Raw genomic sequence first — 21,474 nt, 5'->3', positions numbered from 1 at the left:
GTTTTCAGGTTGTGATAGGCTGCAGTTTGACTGAGTCAAAGCTTAGCTTGTGTGAATGTTTAGGGCGTTCAAATGCACTTTCTGCACCTGTGCTGAAAAAATAATTACCCCCAAAGTCGCACTTTTCTTTTTTTTTATAAATGACACTCAGCTCACATGGCAACTGCAATTCTAAAATTAACAACATATGTTTCCAAAGCTGAGATGTAAACAGGGTTTGCTTAGTTAGGAAGCGATTGCCTTAGGTTTGTCTTGCACCTGGTAAAGAGCTTGTTAAAGGTAGTATTGCAACCTTGAGGGTTTTTTTAGTTTAATTGCTAACTAAGACAGCATTTTAATAGCTTTGTTTTAATCTTGATACCATCTTGTGGGGAGTAGTTATTTATTTGGTTGTAGGGCCACATGGCTGGGAAGTATCTTATTTAAGTTACATACATCTTTAGTTGACATGACTCATGTTACAATTGGACTGAATAAGTCAGCCCTGTATACTAAAAATAAGCAAACAAATGTAAAACACATCACCATATTAGCTGAACCACAACAAGCTAATTAACGGTGGACAACACAGGCATCAAATCAAGGTCACAATCAAGAGCTGAACCAATGAATCAGAGCTTTGAGTTATCAAACACACACATTCAATGCTGAAGGTAAACAGCTTTAAATTACAAGTTTGACATGAGGTGGAACTATATCCAGTTAGTTTTGCATCAGGAAAAACTGAAAAGAAGCCAGTTTATGTTTTGACCAAGCTCCTCACAAACGTTCAAGTCAACACAAGACATTGAGTAAAACAATCAAAGACTATATTCTTCAGTCCTTGCCAGTGGTGCATGGAGGACTGGTGCTGTTATGGTTCAGACCAGGGAAGGACACCCATCAGAGCAGACTCATTAGTGATGCACAGTTTAGCATTTCCTTCTCATGTCACATGATTATCATGTATGATTAGTCTTCCGCTCTTATCCAGTCCTGGCCATCAAACTCGAATCAGAGGTCACTCTGAAAATCATGTGCTGTTGCAGCTTTTAAATTATTGATGCAACATTTATGAAAATGCTTTTTGAAGAATTACTAGGTAAGAACTATTAATAACTTTTGTAATAATTCACCAGCAGTAAATGACAGATTTAAGAATCTGGCATTTGCTGCTAGGCTTGGAAACAATTAATATAGACCTTTTTCCCTTATTAAGATAGACCTTTTTCTCTTTTTCTTTTTTTGGCCAAACAACTATGCACTCATGCACGTGTGAAATAAAAAGGGATCCTTCCCTTAAAGGAAAATAAAGTGTTCAGATTTGTGCTTTCTTCCTAAAGGTCTTTATTTCACATGGTTGCTGGCTGCCAGCACAACACAGCAGAAGCTTAGGCCAACATAATGACAGAGCTTAAAACTGGCATCTCCTGCTTTGTGATCCAGAGAAGTGGCAATGCTTCTTCTTCTCACAGACCCATCCTTTTTCCTCCTTACTTCACTGCATAGATGGAGCCTTGTTTCCTGGATGTGGTCAATACAGCCTGGTATCTAGTTTGTAGACCGCTGCTGAATATACCTGTGGACTTGCAGGCGGGAACTACAGGCTGAGGTGTGACACACCAGTCTCCTGCACGGTCCATGTCCCAGCAACTAATGACAACCTTCCTCTGCAGGGAAAGCGCTTAAAACCCACGCTCAGCAGGAGCCACCTCCTCGGGACTAGCTAATAACCTCCTCAGTCTCTCCACACCTTTTCTAATAATAGTCACTTCTTTACCCTAAGTCAGGAAGCTAATATGAATCCATTCACAGCTTGCCCTGATGACTTTTAATCTAAGACCACAGCTGGCCTTTGCGCTTTTTGTCAGATGAATTCCAATAATCATTAAACAAAGTTTTCTCAGGTCTACTTCGAATCTGGGCCAACGTATCTCACAGCCCTTATTCTTGTGCCACCCTGGCCACGGTGTTTCATCCTGTAAAATCAGTGATGGCAACATGAATAATTAGTTGTCGTATGTGTACAGCATAAGACTTATACTTATTTCCAGTTGGCTATAGTGCTTTTCTTTGTATCTAGACTCATGCTATCTAACCCTGGAGAGTACAGAGCAAATCTACAAAGTTTTAGTCCATGAGATCATCCCAGTAATTTGTTACTGCAGGCGCTGTCTGTCTAACTTTATTTCCCCATGTTAAATAATTGCAATATTGTTTCTTTAAAACCCTTGACAACAAAAATCAAAACAACCGTAAATAATCCACAGACATATGGAATTGTTTTGAGAAAGAAAGTAAATTGCTGAGACTCCTTAAAAATGGAAATCTACCAAGGAAACCCCAGCAGTCTCTTTGACAGTCTGCTCTAAAACTTTTCATTTGCTTTGATGTTGTTTGTAATTTATGCTCCTCAGAGGCTCTTAGATGAAGGAAATCATCTGTTTTAATAATGTGAAACCTTCTTCTGGCCACCCGAGATGGGAATTCCTGCTCTGTTTCCTGTGCCTCTCTGACAGGGCCAAAGGGGGAAGAACGGCTTCAAAATCGCATGGCTGTTAGTGATCAGAGCCATGGCATCACCTACCATTCCGAAACGTCTGCCCAAATGTTACTTATCTCTCACTGATGAGGTTACCTGTTTAGGAAAGCTGTCTTTTTAAGCTCACTCTCCACAGTAGTGTTATTTCACTGTATTAGTAATTCATAAGGATAGGTTATGCAGTGATGATTATAGTACAAAAGCAATTATTGAAATAGTCCCTTTAATTCAAAATTATTTTAATTACTAGTGATACCTGTCCGTTTTGGGTTTTTTTTTTTCCTCCTTTCTGTGCTAAGTCTCTTCATGATTCAGAAATTGCCACTAGGCTATCACCTTTAGTAATTGCTGTTCTCTGAGCTGACTGAACAAAGGAAAAATTAAACTGGAGTGTGTCAGGCAGGCAGAATAGGAAATATATGTTCCTGCAGGAAAGCTACTCTCCTCCTAATTACCCTGCAATTGCCAGGTTCAAACTGTAATTTATGAGCAGCATAGATAGAATGGCCACATTAGTCCATTATTTCACGATGATCTTTTCTACTCTTGATTTCAGAAAGGAAGGATTTTTCAGCTCTCGGAGCATTGGCATTGTCAGCAGCTGCTCTGGGCAGTGATGCTAGACAACTGCACGTGAGAGATACTCCCCCCAAAATGTAAAGCAGTCTCCTAACAGCAAGGTTTTATAGAAGGAGGGAGGTGCTGTAAGGTACAGTTAAATAAATAAAGCATGACCTGATGGGCTGCCTCAGACACTGCTGACCACATTTGGAAACAGATCCAGAAATGTTTGAAGGAGAAGAAAGTTTTCCAGCCTGCAGCTGCTGCTGCTGCACCTTCCACCTACTGTAAAATACACCAAATGCAGCAAATGAACCTAATAACACCCCCAGAGTCCATTTTACTCTGACAAGCGTGGAGTAGGCTGCAAAAGGATGGAGCGGTGGGTAAAGCTGCCAACATGTGATATGCAGCTGGCACATGGTTTCAGCTGTAGAGTTGGTGCCCGAGGCCAAGTCTACACTTCAGTCAAGCTGGGGCAATGACTTATGTAGCCATCTGAGTGAGCTTTAAACACACGAGGGGACATTCACAGCCAAATGGAGCTCAGGAACAGTTCAGTGCCCACATAGTTATCCCACTTCTTGGGTGGGCTTCATACCCTGACTGAGAAGCCCCAAGATATGTAAGACATCTTTAGGGGCCTGACAGGTTCATAAGACAAAGGCAGCTAAAGACTGCTGAGATAGACCACAGGCACTGGACAGTGGCATAGAGGCAAATAAATGTTATCTCTATCCATTTTGTTTAAAAAAAAAGGCAAGGTAATGCAAGGGAGAAAGGGAAAGATAAGGGAAAAAGGGAGAGGCAAGGGGAAAGCAAAAAAGTGAAAGAGGAAAAGCTAAGCACAAACGCAAAGGGGAAAACTATCTTGCTGATTCTGGATGTGACATGCAAGCATCAGAGTCAACTGTCTGAAAGTTCAGTGCCTCTGAGCTGTACACAAAAGCCCATCAATATCTGTCCTTGTTGCAATCTAAGTCCATAAGAAAGTGTTTGCCCCTTCCCTGAGAAAGCATTTGGTTATAGTGCTTGGAAGTTTCACTCCTAAGTATTCCCTTTCAGTTCCCTGCACAGAATGTGAACAGAGTGCTCTCAGGAATGGAAGATGCCTGCCCTGCTTCATTCTTCTGAGGTTTTGTTTTTACTTTGCCCCTGAGAAATTGGCTATTTTTAATGACTTTTATGATTAATAAAACTGTCTGAAGGCCTGCTGGGGTCTTCAAGCTAGTTATCAACAAAGTCATCTAGCTCTTTCCCCTAGTGTTTAAGCTAATGGCAAAGACCCAACACTTGATCTTTCTCCCCAAGCTGAGGCTTGTCTAGCAGGGTTGAGAGTCATGTCAGGGTGGTAGAAAAATCCCGAAGAGTTACTTACTTGCTGCACTGACTACAGAAAACAATACTCTCCTGGAAATCTATCTGTCCATCTCACCTTCTCTGCAAAGCTCTTGTGCAGAATCTTCCGCTTTCCCCCAGCTGTTTCCCAGCTGCGGGCAGGTGACCTGATACACTTTTAAAGAAATATTGAACATATATCCTCACAGCTGGGCACTGAACTCCTAACAGCAACACATGTTGACTCCTACACCTTTAACAGTCTCCCTGCTGGATCACACTGCTAAACGTAAATTCATGCTCTGAAGAGACCCACCACTTCACGCAGCCCATCCTAGACCATGCAGGACCTCAGGCAGTTAGAGAGGTGTTTGAGATACTACAGTAAGACCAGAGCGCCAGAAAGGGACTATTAACCTGGAGGCAGAGAGAGGAAGAAGGCAGCAACAGCTTCTTGTGGCACTGGGAGGGAGAAGCAGCACCAATGAGTAATATTTCTCCCTGTTCCCGTGCCCTTTCTCCACTATCATGTGTTCATTTCCTTTCTGCCTCCCTGGGAGAGGCGGCTAGAACAAAAGATACATTGAAGAATGGGCAAAGGCACCTAGGCATGCCTTAGTAATGCTGTAAATTCATAAAAAAACTAAAAAGATGCATGGCAGTTAATGAACAGCAAAACATATGAGATATGGATTGAAAGGCATATTGGAAGATATAAGTTTAACTACATCAGGACACAGCATGGTGTAAGACCAATTTTTTTTATTAAAATGATATACAGTTCTAGTGCTTTCCTACTAGTTGGTAGCACATTTCACAGAAATAAAGGATTGATAACATCCTGCAGGAGGGTGCAGCTGGGGAGCCAGCGAGTCCAGACACATTTGTACCACATTCTAAATTAATAAAGCAAATAAAATTATATATAAAATTATATTTACTTTGTAATTTATTTCTGCCTCCCCTCATCATCTGTGTGTGCATGAACAAATCTCAAGTTTGCTTTCCATGGATGACATCTAACAAAAGGATGCAATTCACATTTGATTTTTCCTTTGAATTGTAAAGGGCAATTTATATAACTCTTTCTTAACATAGATTTATATATTTGTGCTGATCATACTTATTCATTGTTTTTCACAGGCCATATTACACCTGAGGAAGGCACAGCAAAGGTTACTAGTAGGGGCTGCTCTCTATTTTAAAAACCTTCATCAAGTATCTGTACACTGTGTTGCTGGGTTACAGTGGGTCAGATCCTGATACCCTCACTAGACAGACCATTCTTGCTCTTCAGGAGCACTGCTGGGTACTCCAATCCAAGCTGTAAAGTGCGATGCTACTAAGCCAAAATAAGGCGTCAAGAATCTGAGCCTGGTCAGGATGGGAGAATTTTTTTTCCCAGTGGCCCAGATCGCTGAAAACCTAAGGCTGCACTACAGGCAAATATTCAACAGCTGTAAATTGGTTTATTTTGAGCTATTGTGTCAATAATAGGTAAACAGCATATCCTGGGCAACTCTTTCTATAAATGTATTAAAATAGTTTTGCATGTTGCTGGAAAACAGGCTGTACTTACATCAGAAAGGAGAACAGAAGAACCTTTTACAAGTCTTCAAATAATCTCAAACTAATTAGCTTTTAACATCCTCTCTGCTACAATTCTGGGCTTTATTAGCTCTTCTGCTTGCCATTCCTGAGTCTGCCTAATGTCTTCTGTAGAACAACTATGCATTTTTTCCAAGCATTTGTCATTTCTTGAAACATATAAAAGAGAGCACTTGGATTCAACTAACAGACCATCTAAATGCTGCTCTGCATAGGGAGTGATATATGCTGACAAGGAGTAGAAGTCAAATTTTCTTTATATGGTTCTTTATGGTGAGCAAACCTACTTAAAACAAGCTCCTTCTCAAGGCAGCATATTGATTAGAGCTGACGGGCCGAAAAGACCTTTGGGAGACAACAGAATATGGCTTGAGTCAAAGAGTAACACTAAAGCTGGCAGCAGCAACATTAAGAGTCAGTAAAACCTGAGAGAGTTTGTCTCACACTGAAATTTATTGCACCCATTTGGACAGCCATTATGGTAGTTAGTAATTTTATCTGCACAAGTTCATCTGTATTTGGACTCTCGGAGCTTAGCGAGCGGTCTTGCAAGGCAGAACCATACCCAGGGCCCTGCTGACTGAGGCAAAAAGACTGCTGTGCTGAAGCGAGGTACAACTGTGTCTGAAGATTACGAAATGCTGTCCGTTTAGATGGCCAGCCACAACATCAGTTATGTTAACAGTAACTCTGAAATAAGGTGATGGTAGGCCAATGCAGATGAGGATTTTCCTAGTCTGCGCTGCGGTGGTTGTTTTCTGCGGTTTGATGAAGCTGTCACTCACAAGCAAAAATTGCTGTTTTCTTGGATAGAAGTACATCTGTACTTCACGTTTTAGGAAATAAATGAGACAAGAAAAGCAACACTCAGGTTAATTTCCAGAGAAGTGGTATCAAATTCTCCTGATGAGACATTTTGAAGATGGTAGATTAATACCTCTCTACAGAACATTTTGCATTGCTCCTTTGCCTAACCTAGTTTCTGAAACTACCATGACTGATGTTCCATATCTTCACTAAAGACCTGTTCCAGTGCTTAATTACCTTTATCTTTGCAACATCTCACCCAGCAGGCTGAAGCCTATCCCACCAAAGACCAAGCTGCTGGAATCACCTTCAAAATGTTAGTGGAGGATCTATTCCTGAGACAGGTGGTACTGATATCATCGAATCTGACAGGGGATCAGCTTTTAATAGCACTCTAATGAAACAGTGGAGTGCTGAGTTGGGAGTGAATATAGATCTTCCTATTGCATACCACCCCCAGTCCTTAGGACAGGTGGAGAGACTTGACTGAACCCTGAAAGGGAAATTATGGAGAGGAATCTAAACTAAACCTCCCTTGCTTCCCATACAGATCACAATGCACATGGTGTTGGGCATACCAGGCATATTGTTTAAGGGATCCTTAGGATCCTAGATTCCCTCTAGTCCATCAATAGAGGTAGGAATCTCCAGAGGGCATTTCTGAGTGCTGAGGTTAGGCAATAGTTAGGTCCCCTTGTAAATTAAGAGCAAAAAACCTGTATGCCTACAAACCCACTATCCTCTACCTCACTGGCCAGCTGTATCACGATCTGACCAAGAGGGTCCAATTCTCCCTTGATTTAACTCAGCTACATTCTTTTTAGTCTTTTTAAGCCCTGCACAATAGGTGGAGTCCTGACTATATGAGTCACATGACTTATTTGTTCACAAAGTCAGAAAATTGGCTTAGTTGAGGTCTTCAGATGCCACCCAGCTGACCTTTAAACAGTCCTTAATCCTTGTCACTCTTTACACTCTGTATTTCCATTCACACCTCGCTAAACTAGAGCCTTTCTTCCTATTTTCATTGATTTCAGGTGTAACTTCTGAATTTTTTACTTTGCTAAAGCAGAAGGATCTCTCTTCCTACTGTCATATGTGGCATAAAGATTTTGTGAAAAAAGGACCCCTATGGAGTTCTTTCTCTCTCTTGAAGGGCCATTGGTCCAGAAGTCATTCTTCAGATGGTAGGATTCAGCATCTTCAGGGCTTCCCTGCGACCAAAAGAACTTGTGCAGAGCCTCATGACATCTTTACTTTCACATCAGCCCACTCTAATGAGACCTTCTGACAGCTGAGCCCTGAGCTCCTATTCCGTATCTGACTTATCAGGCAAACCAATGAAATACAGGCATGTTTTTAACTCATGTAATGGGAAGTGGAACAGAGCTCATCTCTAGTGATATTTACCTTCTTCGGTGAACCTAAGTAATCTGGTGTCCCTTGAGCAAATGAACTCCTGTTCTCTGGTGACTGTTGGCAATTGTGTGCAGCCACTCCTGATACTGCCAGGAAAGAAACTTTCTCAAAGTGAGGAGGAGAGGAGAGACAGGTGAAAAAGAAGAAAGATTGGAAAGTAGCAGTGTCCAGAAGAATGTACTTGGTTATTACAAGGAATCAATGAGTGCCAGAAAGACATCCAAAGCTTCATTATTACTGGATATGGAAAAGCTATGCCTGACCACGGTCTCAGCCGCTAGTGCCGTATATCTACAAGTACTCAAAGGAGTCCCTTTTCCTTCTTGCAAAGGCTCTCTAGGTTTCTTACCCCTGGGCCTTTTGATCTCATGTGAGGGTTAGATTCCTAGACGAGAAGAGGAAAGGGTAGGTCTCCCAAGACAGTCCTTTGAGTAACACTGCTTCTGGAGTATGGTTGTCACTCTTCGCCATCATGAAGGGGAACTTTCACACATCAAGGGCATTAAAGGTCAAAAAAAGTGTGTGTTTTACATTCCCTTTCAGACATGTAATTCAAAGACACTGTGTCTGATTTCTACCCAGCAGCAGAAGCTGGCCTCGACCAGACAACAGAGGGGTTCTCAAATAGAAAGTTCCTAACATGACCAAACTGATGAAGAAAAGAGAGAAAAATAGAACTGGGGTACATATGAAAGAAAACACACAAAAGCCATTGCCCTTGGTCTCAGGGGGAAATCAAAAGTGGTGTCGTCTGACTGAATCTTCTCAACAACTTCATCCACTTACAATTTATTTCTGCCTCCCACCCCCCCTCCCCACAAAATTCTCTGTAGAAATGGTTTCCTGATTTCGCAGTGGAGGCAGGAGAGTGGCTGTTCATGGACTATTCTGAAAGCTGTTCATCATTCTCCAGACCATTGGTCCAAGGGCATGTTCCAAGGACAGTATAGGACACATAGGCTGTGCCTGTCACTTTTTAAGTCACTGTACTTCAAGCCATTAAGAGACTAATTATACTACCAAGGTAAAAAGACTCTATGACTCCTCTTCTACTAAAGAGTTAACTTTCCTGGACCAGAGAATCTCTCTGCTCATATTCAGCTGATGCAAGGTCAACGACAAACACACCGAGGAAGTCAGAGTTGCTTTATTTTTCTTGTGAGCAGGTCAAATAAAACACTGCTGATGCTCCATTTATCTGGAGCGACAAGCAAACACTTGGCAGCGGTGGAAAGCATACACTGGAATCTGGCACCAGGCTCCTAGCACAGCTGTCAGCCTGCTGACTAATCACTTCATCCCCATGCTAATGCTGCTCCAGGTCTATTGGACCCTTTCATCTCAGATACCCCGGCACACGCTCCTCCTGATGGAGCTATTTATACAGGGATGTCACTATTAATTGTTATGTAGCATTTTATTTTGGGAGGGTTTTTTTAGCCAAGGTTTTTTTCAGTGGTTTTCTCTTTCCTACCATATTCCTTCAAGGTGGGAGCTGTGATTCTGCTGCTTCCAATATCAACCACACCTTAAGTAGATATCCCCTTGCCAGACCGAATTTTCTTGAGGGTTTTTTGTATGTGTGTGCACATGTGTGCTTGTTTTTCTACACAGCCTTTCCTAATAGTTTGGGGGGTTTTGGCAACTATTCTGGCAAAAAAAGCTGCAATCGCACAGGGAACACCTGACCCTCTGAAGAGACCTTGTTTACCTTAGGTTTGCATTATCGGATGATACTTGTAGTCTTGTCAGCACAAACTATTTAAGCAACTCCCAAGGACAGTGTTAAAATATAGGTGGAGTCTATGAACTCTGTTCTTGGCAGCTGTGCTTTATTAGTTGTGCTGTGCAAAGGTGGTGCGGCTAAGGTAATGCAGTGCTTTCACAGAAGCATTATATATTGTGACAAGCCAAACAACCTCCAGGACTCTCACTCATCATGACTCCCATTTCATACCTCATCCATTATAGGAATGAGGTATGAAAACATTTCTCTGTTTCCTAAAGTTATTAACAGACTCCTGGGAAATCGTTTACCTGGAGAAAGGGAAGTGCCCAGCCTCATTTTTTTTGCGTTCAGGCCTGAACAGCCGACCATGGCAGGGCTAGCTGCTTTTTTGTTAGTGAACAATAGATTTTGACAATCAGTAACTGTAAAGAACCCAGACAGTTAATTGGTTTCATGCTCTTGTTTAGCAAAGGTACAAAAACATAACTTGTGTCACTTGCGTACTGTGTTTGGAACAAGGATTTCCAAGTGTTTTTTAAAAAGTAATGAAGGACATCTTCTAACACAGTGAAGGTAAGCAAGTTCAGTCATCCCCATGTATGACTAGGATGGTGACTGGAGCCATGGAAGGGTCAAATGATTTGGTCATTCAGACTTGACACAGCAGAGCTAAAACTAGAGTAGAGGCTCCTTACACTCACTTTTGTATGTTAAGTACAGAACCAGACTTTGTATTTTAAACCATGGAGGTATCTGGCTGTCCTCAAGCAGGTGTATATCCTAGAGTTTATGGTATCATCTCCCTTTTCTCAGCATGATTTTGGCCTGAAGCGAATGGACAACGTCCACACTCATTCTGTAGGCTATCATTATGGTGCTATTTCTTGGCATTCTACAGTTGCCTCAGCAAATATCCCCATATGTTCTGTTACAACACTGGGATGGTCTGATCTGCAAGTCCAGATAAACCCCCATGATAAGCATGCTTCAGATGTCCTTGCTGAGACAGAATTTGAAAAATACACAGGGGCAGCAGCAAGAAGTGGGCATTCCTGTTGCCTCTGTGATTCATTCACAATTACCGACACAGGAATTCCCTACTGTGTGCATGGGAGATGTGCAATATCTTGAGTGCCAGGCGGCAGAGGTAATTATACAGATCTTGGCATGATGTTCTCAGTTTGTGCTTCGAGGAAGCACCATGTGGAATTTGCTTCTCTCAACAAAGGGATAAAGAGTTTTCCGTAAAAGACCTTCTGGGTTTTAGGCTGGCTTCAAGGGAAGAAGGAAGTGGTGTTTCAGATACTTTAATCTGGAATAAAAATAGTGACTCTGCCAGCAGAGCTCCTTTAAACCATGGAATATGTTTTCATCACTGAGTTTGAAATATTATTTCAGAGTCTTGGTCAGATTTACTGTTTGATTTAAATCATTGTAGCCTAATTGAAGTCAATGGAGCTATGACAGTTTATACCAGCCAAGGGACTGGTGTCTGTTTCAGAGTATTGTTTTCCTACAATTGGCCTTGATCTTCCAGACAGTGATAGATTTCCTGGATATTTCAAATACTGCAAGCATTCTGGATATTTCAAATACTGCAAGCATTCATACAGCCTTTCTTAGGATTTTCTCAAATGTTTGTGACATCTACAAATTGAGCTCACCTTCTCCATGTTTACCTCTCAGTGTTAACAATGTGATCCCTAACGTTGTCATTTGTTTATTCACGTCAGCTCTTTGCACTAATTGTTGCATTCCTCTTTCCTATGGCGAGTAGGGGCCACTTGGTAGTTGCACAGTACTTGATAGATAGTACCATAGGGTGAGATTTAGAAGAAAAGTAGTTTAGATGATCACAGCAATGCAGATGACACTGGCTAAATATTGTCCCATCTCCAGACACAAAAACAAATACAGCAGATAGTGTCTGATACTGTTACTGAGCTTTTTGATAAGGCAGCTCTGGATACAGTTCTTGCAAAGTGAAATTATACAGACCAACTGGACTCCAAAATATAAAGCATGAGCATTTGCGTAGCCTTTATTGTAGCTGGAAAAGTAGTTCAGAGGCTCACTCTGATATGTTTTGTTGGCACAGTCTTTACTTTGAGGCCTGATTTTGCCTTGCTTTGCATTCCTGATAATCATTCTTATCTGTGTAAAGTAGGTATAAAGTGCCTTCATATTGTAACACAGTGAAGAATTGGGATCACAAATTCTTCAGCATCAGATAGATTTTTCTCTTTTGAATCCATTTAATATTGTTACCAAATACTGGCAGTTTAGTAAAGAACTGCATCTGTTTTACTTGTACCTTGATCAGGCATCCACGCTGTCTGTCTTTGAAACACTGAGACTGAATTCCTGCAATGCAGCATATGCTTAGCTGCCCAGGAACTTCTTGTGGCCAGTGCTGAATGCCATGATTTATTATCATGGAAAGTAGTGCAGCTGTAAGCAGCAGCTCAATATAAAGCATAGAGTAGGACCCAGATCCAGTGTGATTAACCTCAGGAGGTCTCCTGAGGGCCACTGAGGCAATCTGATTTGGGAATCTCTCTCCACCGACTGAATAGCAAGCGCCTGCACCTTCCTGCACAAGTGTTTAAACCACCTTGGTGCTTTTCAAAGGCTGGTCGTGGTCATGCAGTCTGATGGAGCTAATAATTGGTCCCACCAAAACTAACCTCAGGCTTCTCCAAGGATTGAGATGGCTCCACCTCTCAACTTGGATCACAAATTAGTTTGAGTGGGGAAGAAGTATTAACCTCCCCAAATCATTGTGTTTCTGAACCTGCACATCTGAGAAAAATTGAGGCTACAAGGTATCGAGCAGTTTTTTAGAGAAGGGTGACTTGTCCACTAGGCAGTGCAGGAAAATAGGTTGTTGGAGACTTGCACATCATTTAGGTGCCCAAGTCTCATATAGCCAGGATGATGGGAAATACGTGATCAGAAACTTCAGATGGTGTGTTGGTTATTAAGTGATCTTATTACTGAACTTCTGGCAACTTTACAAGGTATTTACTCTCTCTCTTAAGTCAGAGAGTGCATGTTCTGATCAAGGGCTTTAAAGAAAAGTGGTTCTTACCCAAATTGTTGTTTAATTGCTTAAAATAAAAATATCATTTCTATGATGTAGTAATTAATTCTGGGGCATAAGCCAGTAGCAAAATATGCATGAATGTTATGTGCCACAGTCATTAAAATGTAAATCGGTCTTTTATTTTGACTGCATGATCTTGCTTACATACTTTAGACAGCACAGTCCAAAATGGAAGTTGCCAATTTAAAATAATGATCATTTTTTAATAAGAATGCATGAAGAAACATGTAACTGTTTTCACCCTGGTCACTATAATATAATAAGGATCCTTATAAGAATATGCTATCTTTAAAAATGGAAAAGGTCGAAGGGGCACAGAAGACTTCAAGAGTATCAGCATAAATGGGAAAATATTGTAATGTTAAATTTTTTGTAGTATATTGGCTACCATTAGAGCAGCAAACATAGATTTCCAGATGTTTGTGAAGAGTCCAACAGTTATATTTTATATCTATGGCTGTAGTAACAATTTCTATTCAGCAGCCTAGAAAAACATTTCATGTCACAACAGGAAAGAAATATTACTGGGGGGGGGGTTTCTCCCTCATCCCCTATATAGCAATTCTGAATACTTCAGTCAATGCCAAACAAAAATGATGGTTTAAAAATTAAAACCACAGTCACCAGGGGCAGGACATAAATGTGCAGATGTTTTGTGATGTGGAAGAACTTTTCAGGCAATAGTCACAATGCTGTTGTGGAGAGGACTGGAAATCCATCAGTTGGACACTGTCAAAAGCATTCCCTAAGCTACATTGTCAGGAAAGGCAGTTACCTTTTCATATTCCCTTAAGAAAAAAAAAAAGAAGAAAAAAAATCAAAACCAGAAAACCTACTCACAATGGCCTTTCTATAGCTCTTACTATTTTATTAGCGAGGGATTGACTGTAATCTGTTAATATAAGTGAGCAACTTATATCTAGAGTTTACTGGGCAACTTGTACAAGTGGAAAACTGCATTGTCCCAAAGCAGTGCACAAAACATCAATTTTCCTTCTCTGGGAAGGAAAATTTTTACAAGCTTATAAGCTCTTTCTGTTTCAGGCACCTCTGTGCCTTAATGCTGTTATACAAACGGCTGCCTGAAAATCTTGTATTTACCACACCTACCTGGCTAGACAAAGAGACATCATGAATAACAACAAAAATAGCAGAGGGCAAGTTTTTAAAGGCACTCATTGTAATTGGTACATTTAATGCCCGTGCATGATCACAGACCTCTTGCCTCCCAAGAGCTGGCAGGCACTTCTGCGAACATGCGTGTAGCACCGAGCCGTCCTGCCAGAGAAAGAGCTTTTACTGTTGCCTCTCTCTACCGCCTGTTACAAGGATGGAAATAAAGGTCAAAAATATAAATGGATGTCAGCTCCTCCCTCTCCTGTTTATTTTACTTGCTTCAATTAGTAAAGTGAGATCACAGGTGAGGTTTTCTGCACTGCCTGGCCCTGCTGTGCCTCGAAGGGTGCGGAAAGCTCTCTGACAGCGGCACGATTGCCCAAGCAACCAGAAACTCTCCGGAGCAAAAAAGCCATGGGCAGCTGTGCTGCTTCCTGGCAAAAGGCGAGGGGGATGCTATAAGTAAAGGCGATGTGGTGGGAGTACTGGCTTGTGCAAGACAGGTGGTCCAGTGGGGAAAGGTTGGCATATGTTAGGGGAGGAGGGGATAGGGCCAGGAAGCGTGTGGCCGTGGGGAATCGTGGAGTTGAAACTGCATCTCTGATGGCCTGGCCTCTTTCCAAAGCCCTGGAAATTGCCTGTCATATGTGGCTTGTGTCAGGTGTCAGGTACCAGTTTTCCAGAATGAAATGCACCATTAGCAGGTAAAGACAATTCATGAGGTGCAACATAGCAGAACTGTAATTAATTATTAGATATTATTTCTCACAAAATGCATCTCCAAGATCACATTGCATTAGCCACAATATTGGACTGATGGAGCATAAACAAGGGTAATGATAAACACCGGTGAACAGAGTTGGGAAGAGATGGTTATTAGGGTACCGGTGTGTTTCATATGGGGTTTATTTAACAGTCTCATTAATGATCTGGAAAAGGAAGTGAATAACCATTTAATTAAGTTTGCATTTGATACTAAATTAGAAGTTGCTGCAGACACCTCTGAGGGCAGAGAAATAAATCAAAAGGAGCTAGAAACATGTGCAGTAAAGAGGAAAATGAGATCTGGTATGAAGAAAAAAAAGAAAGCTAATCTCTCTGGAAGCAAATAATCTAAAATGTAGCTATCAGTGGAGGAATTCTGGAGAAAGCAGTGTTGAAAGAGATGTAGGAGTGTTAATGGACTATATATTCCATCAGAGCTCGGGTATATGTTTACAGAAGCAACGCATCAAGGAGCAGGAAGGTAATAGCCCTTCATTGTAGGGCTCTAGTGAGAACCCATCTATAATGCTGCACTCTGTTTTGGGCATCCTGTTATCAGAGAGATATAGACAAATTGGAATGAGTTCAGCAAAGAGCCATAAAAATGATCCCATATCCCTGGAGATAATGACTTATGAAGAAAGATCAGAAGAAGTAAATGTGTAAGGCCTTGTCTGAAAGATGACTGAAGTAGGGCAGGAAAACAGTCTGCAAATATGTGAAAGCAAAAAGGGAGGAGGATAATTCATCATAGTAACTATTAGTAATAGGATGAAATAATAAGTAACAACAATAAATTTAGAAAGGGCAACTTCAGGTTGAATGTAGGGAGAAATTTCTGACAGTGGAATTTGGGTTAGTTTGCAGAGAAGTTTCCCAGGGGTAAAAGTAAAAGCTGCATTCAAGTCATTTAAAATCATATTGGACAACAGTAGAAAATGCACCCTGCTATAGGGAACAATCTTCCATTGCCTGGGGAATAAGCTGGATGACTTAATAGGACATTTCTCACTCAAGTCTTTATGACTGTGATATTTTTAATATGCATGGTCAACTATTTCAGGGAAGTATACATTTCTTCTGCTGTCAGGCCTGATAATACAAACACTTGCATGCAAACATAACTTTTAAGAAGGCAAGTAGCTCTGCTGACAGCACTGCACTGCTGACGTGCAAAAACACAAGCCAGAGCTCTTCAAGTTTTTGCAGGATCAGAGTCTTAGATCTTGCAGTTGTCAATATCAAGATGGTATATACAGGTAACCACATCATTTACGGGTAGGTGAAGAAGTGCGCGGAAGAAAAGATGGGGGTCGGAAGCTCCAGTGAGGATGTATTATTATTGTTATTATTATCGTTATTGCTATTACTACTTATAAATGACTGGTACTGTGGAGTTCAACTCTGTTTCTTAACTGTTCACCTTTTTCATCTCCTGCTTTCACCTCTGTGCAGTGTTCATTAGACAGTGTAAGACTTTTTTCTATACTCTGTTTTTTAACGTCTGATATTTTTAATACATCCTAAAATGCCTGTTGAATGAGAAAAGAGACAAGCTGAAGTGAAAACTTGACCCTCCCTCAGATGAAGAGATGGCAAAGGCTATGGATTTAGATGGATATGAGGGTAACCCCGTATTTTCCCCCGAATTACAATAATGTAATGTCGAACTCACTTCACCATTCGTTAGCAGCTGAGACAAGCTCACAGGCATTCAGCTAGGTATGCTCCCTAAAACACCATGGGTTTTACATGTGGTTTTTTTATGTTCTTGTTTTTTTCTCTTCCCTCCCCCCTCCCCGATGGGCTGTGTGGGGGGCTGGCAGCCTGGTGGTACCGCAGTCCAACGCCCGAGCCTCGGGACTCTCCAGCAAGGGGTCGAGCAGCAGCAGCTCCAGTGAATCCGAGACCAGCTCAGAGTCTGACTCAGAGAGCGAAAGCAGCTCCAGCGAGAGCGACGGCAGCAAGCCCTCGCATTATTCCAGCCCAGAGGTAAGGGCTTCTGCTCTTTATAATTTAGGGCAGCAATCTGTTATTACACCCGCTCAGACCTTTTTGCAGCCAAGCCAACACAAGGAGGCTGTGGGGACACGTACGAAAAAATGGAAAAGAAAGGCCCAGGGATCCTCCTCCTGGCATGCTGTGAAATGCAAGTGATAGGGGATCCTGAGGCAGATTAAAGCATTTGAAACAAAAATGAAGAAAGCAATAACCCTGTGATATTTTCCTCAAATTGGGGATGAGTGGAGCGCCTTGCAAGGCTCACAGCTTGCTTGAAGTTTTACGCAACTCTGCCTCCATAGCAATGGCTTGCTTAGTGCCTAAGTCCTGGCGTGGGCTCCCAGCACTGCAAGGGAACTAAAGGCTTCTCTACACAGGGAAGCTATTACGAAATCAGTCTGAGGGTGGATTTTTAAAGCAAAACAGTTGTTTTTCACTCACGCACTTCCCTTACCTCACTCCCTAAGTGAATTATTCTCTGCTACTGCTGCCTTTGTGTGATTTATTTTAATCCACCTCCAAGATGGACTAAACTGAATTACTCATGGTGCAAAACATTAAGCCCAAACTTGTCATCTGGAAAGCTAGTACTGAAAATTTCCACATGTAGACAAGCCATGGCCAAATGACAATTAAGCTGCCAGTGCTATGCCACCTTCTGTTTTCACCTCTGCAGTGCTCAACAGACAACGACAAAACTGCTTTCTTTGCTCTGCTTTTCTACCAGGATTGATGTTTTTACGTGTTTCGGTCAATGCACACCTTTAGTTTAAAACCATGAACTCCACAGCCACAACACACACATTAATGTATGTGAAAATATTCGAAAATCTAGCAGCAAGATTGTAAATACACATGAAATACAGTCAGTGTATTTTCCTACTCCACATAAAGCATCCAATCGCCAGACTCCTCCCCTCAAAACTGTGCCTCACCTACTCTCTCACCCTGAAAAATTATACTGAATAAGCAGCAAGCCTTTCCTCATCTTTTGCACGGTTATTTGGGACCATGTTTTCTATCAGACAAAACACAGCACTTGCAGAAACATCCTTAATATATTTTTCTCAGGTTCTGTCACTTTTGTTCCTTATTTAACACTTATCTTCCTTTCTGTCTTTCCTTCACAGTACTTTCAGATCCATTTCCAGTTAATTTTCCTCTCGTTTTGTCCCTTTCCTAAATCTCTCTCTCTGGTTCTCTTCCCTTTTGTCTCTATTCTCCTCCTTCCAGTCTCTCTTCCCTGTTGCCTTCACTGTGCTACCCCATGTCTTATTTCCCATTCTGAGCTCTCTCATCCAGCCCGTTAAGACCTTGTTCTCTCTCTGCCTAGTTCCCCGCTGGAATTAGTGCAGAGATCTCATGCTTGGTCTCTCCTGTCCCTGCGGGATCTCAGAAGATGGAAGAAAAGGGACAAAAAGAAAGAGAAGGAACCACTGTAGGGGGGAAGGAAATATGAGATAAAAGGAGGAGAAGCGCAGTACCCAGGAAGGGAGGAGTGTTTCGTATCTAGGCAGGTACCAGTGCTGCTTGGACCTGAGAGCAGCAATTCCTCGGGGAATGCGGGAAGTTAATTAACTGAGGCAGGTCGTGGATTTCATAAAGTCAAGCAGGGGACTGAGAGTCATGGAAATGTGGAGGAAGTGCCTCCTCTTAAGCATTTTATACATATCCTCTCGAGATCTGTGGAACTACTTTTGTACAAAGCCTGAGTTATCAGTGATCATTGTCATGAAACAGCTGCTCTGCTCCAACAGATTGCTTGTCTCTTTGCATTATATTCGTGTGGTTTGAGTTCTAGGACATGCTGTATGAAACATGCTTATACAAAAATGTAAATGACTTAAAAAATGTGATGGCTGCAGTGGCTTTCATTGGTCGTGCCTTGATGGGATATGGGAGAGGCCACACACGGATAGGGTCAGGGTGTCCCAGGGAAGTAGGATACCTGTGCTTTCCCCAAGGGCCAGTCCCATCATATGACTGATGGCACCAGTTCAAGACATGCTTATGTGATGTCTCTGACTGGAAGTCCTGTCTGCTTTGCATTAATGCTTTAAGTTACATCTAGGCACCCAGTGAAGCCATCTTTCTAATGTATATGCCATGTTCTTACCCAGTAAATGGAGAGAAACAGATCCTTGGAAGCTCTTTAAAGGGACATGTTGTCCTCCTAAATTTAAGTAGTAGATTCAGTTCCAATCCTAGTCTTAAAATGAATTCCATCTATTGGATAAGACAGAAAAAGAAAATACATCATTGCTTTTGCTTTAGCATAAACTGATACATTCAGATAAAATGAACCTGAGTACTCCAGCACAATGCTGGGCAGGAAATCCGTATTTCCAGGTTGGGAGGAACTTAATCTGGAAATCTGCAGACCATTATGATGCCTTCATTCTTTTTTTTTTTTTCCATAATCTGAAATATTATATGCATATACTCAAAGATTTTTATTTCTAGGACAGTGTGTCTTCTGCATTTGAGGTTATATAGAAATTCAATTGCTGTTTCATTTCTTCTGTATTTTTTTCCTCATCTCATTTTGAGATCTTTGAGTTGTTCTCAGGTGTCTAAATGCAGTTGCCTAGAGTGTAAAAGCAGCTCATTGTAAAGCATACATATAAAATAGATTAGATGAATTGCACCCTAAAAGTGTCTGTTTCCTTCCATTGACTATTTAGAGCCTGTAGTGACTAGCTCAGCTGTCTACACTTTATGTCTGCAGTAAAGTAAGAAAAATGGCTGAGCTAGAACAGGAGACAACATTCAGACTGGTTTCAGTGATGTGGACAAATTAAGGTGCCTCAGACATTAATGTGAGTAGTTACAGTTTTGTAGACTGCCAAACCTGAAATTATGAACAAGGGACTGAGGCTTCTATCTCCTGTTTCTTTGCTGAAGTCATGAATTCTTTGCGTGACCTTAATTAACATCATAAATGAGGACTCTGGAAAACAATGACGTCTTGTCCTTGCAATTATTTCAGATGGTAGAAAAAAACGTTGGGTGTCAAGTCCATAGAAAGAGCTACATTTCAAAAGCTAAGAATTTGGTTGGTTTGTTCTTTGTTCCACTGAATTATCCTGCAGACCTTTAATAAGGCTGAATCTGGTTAAACAACTGGGAATTCCTACTATGCAGGGAGGACTAGAGGGGGGAATGGGCAGGAAGGAAGCAGAGAAGCCATCGCATGGGACAAAGCATCAGTGGCTAGTCAACAGTAACCAGGCCAGGAGAGACAGGTATCCTGTCCTGGGCCCCACCAGGGGGCCAGATGCAATGTCCTTAAAGTTTTTTCCTCTTTTTCAAGGATTCACATATACTTGTTGTCCATGCTTATTCCATCATCACAGGATATACTTTTTCGTCTCAAGTCCCCATGTTGTGACTGACCAGGTCAAAGCTGAAGCAATTTGCAGGGTTATGTTCTTCCCCACCCTCCTCTCTCATCAGCAGAGAGCGACCTCCTCACCACTGTGCATCAAGTCCTTCAAGTGCCTGGACATCAGTACCAGTGGCTGAGGAGCCACTGCCTGTGAATCCCTGCTGTTCCCTTAGGTGCTCTGTGGCATTGGCTCTCTTCTCTTTAGCTCGGAAAATAGGAAGAATGTGTGTAACATCTAACAGACTAGTTAACTGGTGAGCGTGCTCCTGCCACCTCACCAGCCTTTCTTCACTGATAGATTTCATTAGGGAGGCAGGGGAAGAAGAGTTGTAGTTTTAGGGTTGCAGGGTAGGAGGGGTATGTTTTCTGTATCTGTCTTGTTTTCCAAAAAGTTTTTGCTTCCCATCCTAAGTATAGCCCTGATTTGATTTCCTGACTGGTACACTCAGAAGAAAAGGGGATTTTACCACTAGACCAACTGTAGACACTATCTTTACCTTTGCAAATAGGATTCATGGGCTTTAGCTGTCCTGTGGACTATTTTTGACAATGACTAGAAACTAAAGTCTCCTTTCCCTCCAGAAAAATCTTTGTGGCAGGAACCACCTCTTACAGTATGTGCGTGCTGTGCCTAACACGTGGGAATCCCCAGTTCTAATTTGATAAAGCGCTAGGAGCGGTGCTAATAGTAGCAATAAAGTAGTAGTAGTAATAATCATCATCATCATCATCTTCTCCATCATCATCATTATCTATGCCTTACATACAATGAAAAGGCACCACATTTCTATAGGGATTGCCCCGAATGAAATCTTTGTTAGCAGGCAGCACAAGCAAGTTATCATAGGGGTAAATTAGTATGTGGATTTACAATAGGCGGAGTATACTGCAGGGATGGTGGATAGCTCAGTCCTACCCCACAGTGGGCTAAGTACATGCACGTATTATAGGCTATCTAATCTCTCAATGAAAGTGGTGTCATGCTTCAAGTTTACCATGGTATTAGCTACACCTTAGGTCCCTCTTTGTAATAACAAGCGTAGAATGACCGCATTACACTTACATTGTTTAACAGTCCTTTACCCTAGCAAGTGCTTCTGGATAATGTTTTGACA

The 21,474-nt window shown here is 41.7% G+C and overlaps 1 protein-coding gene across 1 annotated transcript in view; it reads left to right on the top strand.

The window, feature by feature from the left end:
* AFF3 (ALF transcription elongation factor 3) overlaps positions 1-21,474 on the top strand; it is a 337,764-nt gene that overhangs the window by 264,842 nt on the left and 51,448 nt on the right. The window contains exon 10 of the mRNA XM_069770080.1: positions 16,797-16,962. Within this exon, the coding sequence (XP_069626181.1) occupies positions 16,797-16,962 (166 nt within the window). The remainder of the gene's footprint in view (positions 1-16,796; positions 16,963-21,474) is intronic.

The sequence above is a fragment of the Haliaeetus albicilla genome, chromosome 25 (assembly GCF_947461875.1).
Source record: "Haliaeetus albicilla chromosome 25, bHalAlb1.1, whole genome shotgun sequence".
Taxonomy (NCBI): Eukaryota; Metazoa; Chordata; class Aves; order Accipitriformes; family Accipitridae; genus Haliaeetus; species Haliaeetus albicilla.
This window is presented reverse-complemented; position numbering and strand designations above follow the sequence as displayed.